Source organism: Chelon labrosus (assembly GCF_963514085.1).
Source record: "Chelon labrosus genome assembly, chromosome: 13".
Lineage (NCBI taxonomy): Eukaryota > Metazoa > Chordata > Actinopteri > Mugiliformes > Mugilidae > Chelon > Chelon labrosus.
In genome coordinates, this window is record NC_140346.1 from 17,111,289 (window position 1) to 17,119,277 (window position 7,989).

The 7,989-nt window shown below is 42.7% G+C and overlaps 1 protein-coding gene across 1 annotated transcript; it reads left to right on the forward strand.

Moving 5' to 3' along the window:
• The first annotated feature begins 1,018 nt into the window (after positions 1-1,018).
• On the forward strand, positions 1,019-2,819 carry LOC311498792 (sodium/potassium-transporting ATPase subunit gamma-like). The gene is made up of 4 exons (XM_084559526.1): positions 1,019-1,042; positions 1,785-1,814; positions 2,149-2,223; positions 2,598-2,819. The coding sequence occupies exons 1-4, from the start codon at positions 1,027-1,029 to the stop codon at positions 2,699-2,701; spliced, it is 225 nt and encodes a 74-aa protein (XP_084415652.1). The 5' UTR covers positions 1,019-1,026; the 3' UTR covers positions 2,702-2,819.
• The last annotated feature ends 5,170 nt before the right edge of the window (positions 2,820-7,989 follow it).

Consider the following 7,989-nt stretch of genomic DNA (forward strand, 5'->3'; position numbering starts at 1 on the left):
GTAGAAATATTGGCGATGGAAAGTTTAAACCTTGCTGCTCAATGATCTAATGTGGCAAAATATAAAGGCACACACAGTCCGATTAATATGCATTGTATGATTGTTTTTAGAAGACAAGACAATTCTTTGTTAGCAGTGTTTAATGATTAATTCTCCCCATCTGAAGAAATCAAAAAGACTTATGTTTTGCTGAATTTTATGGGTTGTTTGCCAAAATCACTGGATATTAATTCTACATTATTAGGTACAGGTAACAACAGATCCTTTTTTTTTTTTTTTTGTCCTAGCTCCATCTATAACCTCTATCAGCCCGTTTCAAGGTTCAAGGTTAATGAATATTGGAGCTGTGATATATTAATGAGTAACTGTCCGGTGTGTCCTCATGCTCAGTGGTCCGTTGCAGAGGCAGGCGCACATAATGAATTAAATAACTGAAGTCCACAATTCACCGTGGCACGGTTGAAGAAAAGGGAGACAGCATGGGAAATCCTAAGTCTGTTAATCTGTGTAAGTTAACGATTACAGCTCAGGAGATGTAAATCAAACGAGAAGCGCATGCGGGTGTGTGCGGTTGGGTGAAGGATGTAGACAGAGGAGGTGGGGAAAAGGGGATCAATATCTCCATTAGCCTCTTAAAGTTCTCAGTAAAGATCAAGGCAATCACGCTCCTATTAAGACTGCAGCAGGAAACACAGGGAGGCAATTTGTCACGACATATAGAATTTCCAGGCCTTTCAACTACCTCTCATCTAAAGCGAATAAGCAGACTCAAATGAGCCTCTGTAAGTCTACTAACTTTATTAAAAAGGAGGGATTACTGAAACCAAATCTGTGCAGCTTTTAACCTAGAAAACACTTTTCAGATACCAGACCTGGTGGTGAATACTTTTATTATCTGCTTGAATTATTTAAAACAGCAGCCGCTGATGGATCACCAGCTGGCAGCTGCCCCCATCAGCAGCCTATTGTTAACTGTTTGTATTATGTCACCTCCAGTTTCATCGAGTGAACACACAAACAGACAACATGTCTTCTCCTAAAGGTAAGCTACACAGCAACGCATCCACAAACAACAGTGTGTGAGAAAGACTCTTTAACATGACACCATGTGAGGATTTTCTGAGTCAGAACCATTAAAAGCAACCTGTTAATCATTCACCACAAGATTGGACTTCTTATTACGCCATATTTAGATTAAAATGAAAGTGCTGGGAAATAATTTACAAGAAAGATGAACAAAAACACAAGGAGCGTCCTGCAGCCTTACAGTGCCGGCTCACCGTCTCCCATTTCGGCATTCTGCCACAGATAATCACGCTCAGCACATTTCCGTGCTACTACTGCTCAAAGCACTGCGGATGGAGCTGTTTTATAATAAGGTGCCATAGTAAGTTAGAAGACAACCCAGAAAATGGAAGACAGTGAATACAGGTGGTTCAGAAGAGGCAGATAAGCAAGTACCAATGTCTGAGTCATTATTTCCAGGAACGTTTGAATTTCTAAAGACTATTGCACATTATGTACATCAGAAGAGCGTGCTGTCTCTGTAGAAACACTTCCAACGAATGGTCCAGTGCTGGACATATTTTCAATATAGCTAGACGATGAATCAATCTCTGAATAATGTGAAAATCAGTGCACAGCGCAGAACAGCTTTAAAAGACAACTGGAACAAAACTGTAACACGCACATTTTGAATATTTCTGATATGCATGCAGCTGAGACTGCAACAGCCATGCTTCTGTAGAACTTCTACATTTTTTCCTTCCCTCTCCCCCCTGCAGTGGTTGATCCTGATGCAGACTTTGTGTATGGTAAGTTGCTACATCTATGGTAAGTTGCTACATCTTTGAAAGTACCATATATCTGATTAGATGAAACAGAGCTAATATTTAACTTATGCAAGTGCTTTGAAAAAGAGAAAGCAGAACCCAGGACAACGGCAGTTTTTGCCAAGGCAGACAATGTGGGGGTGTGTGGAAAGGGCAGAAGAAAAATAGGATAGCAGGCACCAGAAAAAAAGTTGGTGAATGAGTGGAAGAAAACAGAGGGAAGGGGGGAAATGAGGTGAAGAATGTTTGCTTAAAACAAGATAAATTGAGAGCACAGCATGATGATGTGGTAACAATCCCTCATGTGAATTTGTAGACTACCATACACTACGTGTTGGAGGTCTGATCTTTGCCGGGGTCATTGTGTTCCTTTCCTTCTTTCTCTTGGCAGGTAAGTCAACAGCTTCATCCTACGTATGGGTGCATTTTGTGTCTGTTTTGTGTTTGGGCAGGCTCGTTGCAGCTGAAAAGAAAAGAGTCAGAGATTGAAAATAGAAATAGAAAGACAAACAAACACAACAGCTAAGGTGTGATGGGAGTGTGAATGTTGGGGAGCTCCTGTCATACGGCATGAGGCTGCAAAAACTGGCTGGGTGCAAACCACGTGCCTGTGAAAAATAACAGGAATGATTTAAAAAAAGGCTCTTCTTCAGGCTCAAAATGATCTCTGCCTCCATCTTTGCTCTTAGCAGAGCAACTTTACTGGAAAATCATACAGAACAGTTCTAATCTTTGAGATGAACTAATCAATAATTTTCTCTTTAGGCAACAAGCTCAGAAACTGTGGCAAATCTAAGGTAAGATCTCTGCTGGTGTCCGACTGTGAAAACAACATATGGATTTATAGTGACACCTGCTGGTCATTATGAGACAATACAAAAAAAAAGATATTTGGTCAAAGTTCTGCACACTGCCAAGTAAACAGCCACAAGATATTCGTAACGAAAATGGAATGAAAAATGAATCAACCGACGTAATCAAACATAATAATATCTTATTTATTCTCTACAGCCAAAACCTGTCCAAGAAGATGAAGACTAAAGTGAGCAGAGCCAGCGAGGGACCCCGGAGAGTGCTAGAATGTGCTGCAATGCTGTTAATCTGTTATGTGTGTGAAAATAGGAGGCTTTTGTATTAATAAAGTGTATGTAACAGTGCTGTGTTTGTGTGCTCTACTCTGGCCAATTTGCATTTTTAAATACGTTACGAATGAAGACAAGCAAGCAAATAAATACATAAATAAATGGAGAACTGTCTAAAATAATAATACTACTGCTACTTACTACTACTACTACTACTACTAATAATAATAATAATAATACATTGGTGATATAAGTGATCACGGCACAATAAAATATTCAACAAGAGACAGTTTCTTGGAATAACCAGAAGTCCGCGTCAGAAAAGTCACCTGACCACACCTTCTGCAGAGAGAGCACAAAACAAGCGCACCCGGAAGAGAGACGCCCCGCTCAGGTGTAATCGCCTCACCTTAAAGAGAAGCCATGCCACCGCGTGTCTTTTGTTTTTTTCTGTCTTGGCTCTCTGTCTCTCCTGTGAGTCACACTCCTCATTTATGATTTGATTTGCTTTGGTTGCCGACCATGCGCGATTTGTTCCGTCTCCGCAGAGGTTAAACCGCGCAAAAACAAAACTACAAACAAACCAAATAAAAGTTGGTTACTCTGTTTTTCAAACTTACTTGACATCCCCGGTCATCTTCAGAAAGTCTCGCGATAAGAGTATGAAACATTGAAGTTGTGTGAAATGGCGTAAAAAAAAACATTAAAAATAATGGGAACATGTGCAAACGGGAAGTTAGAGTACTTGCGGTAACAACAACGATCACAAGGTGGCGTCATAAGACCAGGCGCACGACCAAAGGAGGAACCTGTCCGACCACAACTCCACAGGCCGAGAAGTGAAAGGTGCTGACTGAAGAGAGGGCAACCAAATCACCCCAGAGAGTGTGGGAAAGGAGTGGTAAGTGGAAAAAAAAAAAAAGGCTTGGTAATCAAAACCACCATCATGACGCTATCATGTTAATTCTGCAGATTTCATCAGAGATGTTGTAGAAACATAAATGGGGGCACAATCAGAGACTGTATTTAGGAGGCCCCAGCAAGTTGTTTTTGCATCCATATGTGCCTCTAGTTACTTTCACTGACCGTCACAACTTGAAACTAGACTTCCCCTGCTTTGCCGTTACTCCAGGGCCACCTAAAGCCGAGCAGCATCATACTGTATTTTCCTCACTGCAGCACAGATGACAAAGCGCATTAATCATAGCGCCAGAAAACTGCGCCTGATTAATTATCCCTGAATAAATAAGTCGTTACAGGGAGAGACAGGAGCTGTCAACTGCCTCAGTCCCAAGGACCCCCTGCTCTCTCTCTCTCTCTCTCTCTCTCTCTATCTCTCTCTCTCTCTCTCGTTCTCTTTTTTCCTTCCCTTCTTCGCCCCTAGAATTTGTGGGAAAATGAAGGACTGAGCTGTAAAAGTTAACACAGCCCACTGCCGAGCGGCGAAGCAGTTTTACCGGTTGGATCCCCCAGGGCTCGGGTCAGCATGCTTTCCATGAGGGCTTCAGTTGAGGTAAGCATGAGAAGTCATTTATCACACAGTTCACTAGAGCTGATAACATCACTGCGCCAGGAGGAGGTTTGGACGACACAGGAACACATACATGCACACGCACACCGCGCTGGACAGGTGCGAGACGGCTGATCAGATACCGTTCCCATAAGCATTCAGGGGGGCGTTTAACTGACGAAACAAAAGCCTTGGGGGCGAATGAGAGAAAGTATATTTTTAGGAAGTTCTTCACACGGTAACTTTCTTTGGTACTTTTATATATAAAAAAAGAGTTTCCTTTACAAGTTTGCTGTTCCACCTGTAACAGTTTGAGTTCAGATGATCTGTTGGAGATTTGTTGCGTAAATATAACTTGAAAATACAAACTTATAGATGTGGTCCACAGCTGACAAATTGCTGATAACTGAGCTACAGTGTATCACCACTATAGATCACACTTTCAGTACAGTTTGCAATAGACTGAACTTTAAGTTCTGCTTGCTGTTCTTGTAGTAGAACAAAAGAATATATGACTTAAATAAGCCTGTCCAGTATGTCCTTCTATTAAGAGCTTATGTCTGTCTGTGTGTGTGTGTGTAACAGTGTGTGTAACGTAGGACAGAGGGGTGTTAAAGTGTGGGAAAGTCATTAGATTAAAGCACAGAGGGTCAAATGGAAACCTTCGTTGAGCTCTTACTCTCACCTGCCTCTTTGTCTTTTCTTCTGTTTTTATTTTGTGCTTCAGTTTATTGTTGACTTAGTGTGATGTAACGGAGCAGAACAGCAAAGATTGGAGTGAAAACATGAGTTTAATTCAGTTTTTTTCGACCCTTATTTACACATTTTACTGCCCCAGAGATTGCTGCTGTTTGAAAAATGAGAGTTTCTTTGAATGACGTATACAGCGCAGTATTTCAGTAACCCATCGTATGCAACAACCAGTTGTTAGTTCAGTTATTTGAAATGATATACACCGATCAGGCATAACATTATGACCACCTTCCTAATATTGTGTAGGTCTCTCTTGTGCCTCCAAAACAGCTGTGACTTATTAGAGAATGGACATGGGCCTTCTGAGGATGTCCTGTAGTGTCTGGCTACAGAATGTTCTTCGTCGGGGGGCCTTTGGGTCTTATGGGTTGAGGGGAGGGGAGGGGAGGACTGTGTTGATCAGGTTTGTTCCAGTGTATCCCACAGATACTTGATCATTTTGGGATCTAGTGAATTTGGATGCCAGGTCAACACCTTGTGCATGTTTTTCATGTTTTTTTGAGTTGTTCCTAAACCGTTGTTGTGTGTGTGTCTGTGTCAGGCTGCATCCTGCTGGGGATGGCTGCTGCCATCAAGGAGTGTCATTGCTATGGGGTGGGGGTGGCCGGTCTGGTCTAGGTGGGTGGTACATGTCTAAGTAACGTCCACACAAATGGTCAAAAATGTATCCCACCAGAGCATTGAATTGTCACAAGATGGTCAATGTTGTTTACTTATCTTTTCAGTGGTTTTTAATGTTGTGGCTGATCAGTGTATGGTTTAATGATCCGGATATGATCTGGATATGATCTTGTAATACATTGCTTTGGAGTCAGTTGCACGCAGCAAACTTTACACAGCAACAGGATTATTTGTCAAGAGACTAACCTATACTCTGGGATTCGTACCACCCTATCCAAGGGTTTCTAGGTAATTTAATTAAATATAACTTTGTTTGGGAATATGAACCACTTAAGTACCATAAAGATAAATTAAAACAGAGTTCTGTCTCATAGATTTTTGGCACATTGCCAGTATAATATTGACTCGCTGTCACGAGTAGGCTTAATTAAAATTACGCTTGGTACTGACACATTTTTCTTCAGAACGTCTTTCAGAGCTTTGCACGTTCAATGTTTCCAACTGTTTGAATAACCAGATATCTAACGAGAAGCAGAACAAGCAGGCTTAACTTGGCATTATTGATCTATGAGCCAAGACCTTGAATTGGATTCACCGACTAGTTTGCTCCACTGAAAACTTCTCCAGTACCAGCCTATTCCGGAAATGCAGCAGTATATTATCTTCTAATCATAACATCTTTAATTGTGACCACTGGGTGTCACTAGATATCTCTGATCAATATCTCCGTACAAGCTGACTTTCTGAAGTCTTTAATATATCCAGATCTAAACGATAATGTTAATCCTTTACTGCGCTGTGCACATTTCATTCTGCTCGTTATGCTTGAGGAACACACTGGAAGGCAGAAAGCGTGTTTGTGTGTCACCCACTGTGGAGCATGAGCAGCCGGTCTCTAGGTTGGTCCCACAGAGGACGCCTCCAGCGGCAGCCATCTTGGAAGTGGTGGTATCGCCCTGGCACAGTATGTTTTAGTCTGAGGGCGTTCTGTCTGCTTCCGAATCGCATCATTCCCCGTCTCCAAATTTTTTTGGTTTCTCTTTTTCAGTCTTATCGTCTTTCTCCCTCGTCTCCAGTGCCTCCCTCCTCTTCCGCCATGCAAATAGTCTCATTTGCAAATCTGCAAAAACAAGGGTAAGGGAAAACGGGGAAAAATAGAGGGACGAACCTCCAGCCGAAGAAAGTGTCCCCCTACTGCACATACAGTATACCTCCTCCGCCCCTCACCCCATCCTCTCGTTATCCTCCCCAGCTCATTTGAATAAATTAACACCCCTTCATGTCTTGTGTGTGTGTGTGTGTGTGCGCGCGCACATGTACTCTCCTGCAAAAGCACACGTTTGCGATCACATCCACACTCAAGCAAACACAAATACGCATGCATGCACCCCCTGACTGTAAGCTAGGAGATCTGCTAGAAATATACGTCCTGCGCTTCGGCGTCATGCAGACACATGCTCACATGCGCACACATCCTCTGATGCACTGATACACTTTCACACATCTGCCACAACCATCACGCATGCTTGGTTGAAGGCAAACAGACGCCATTGGTTGGCAGCTTCCTGTTAATGTACTGCAGCATGGTGCTGTGTGATTCATATTAGCCTAATGCAGAGGCTCGTTCATAGAAAACGGCATGCAGCGCTAGCTAAGCTGCCGGGGTTCTGCAGTACGCTGCTTGACTTAGACTGACACTTTACAAAACAGGCATTCTTTGTTTCTAAAGTCAGATTTCACTTCTATGATTTGGTTAAAAGGGATCCAATCTCCTCCATTTGACCCATCATCTGGTGATTTTCCTTTTTCTTGTCCAAACACAGTCCAACACAATCGTCCCTGTTGCTGCAGCTCTCACCCCATTCCCATCTTGGTCCCTTTGACCTTGCACAAAGCTAAGCAGCAGTGCAATGTGCCCCGTCTCTCTCCAAATTCTAACCTTGCTGAGGTTTCAGTGGGCTGGGGGCTGTGCATTAATACTGGATGCATTAACGCTAATATGATCCTAGCATGTAGTCAGAGCCCGAGGGGAGCTCTGATTGTCTGAGCATTAACATTAACGTCCACATTAACTCATCCGCCTCATCACTCTCTCTGTCTGCCCCTCCGTTGGCTTTCTGTGTTTCTCCCCTGCCCTGCTCGCTCATCTTCTTCTTTAGTCAACAAACTCTGTCCCTCTCACTCTCCTGCT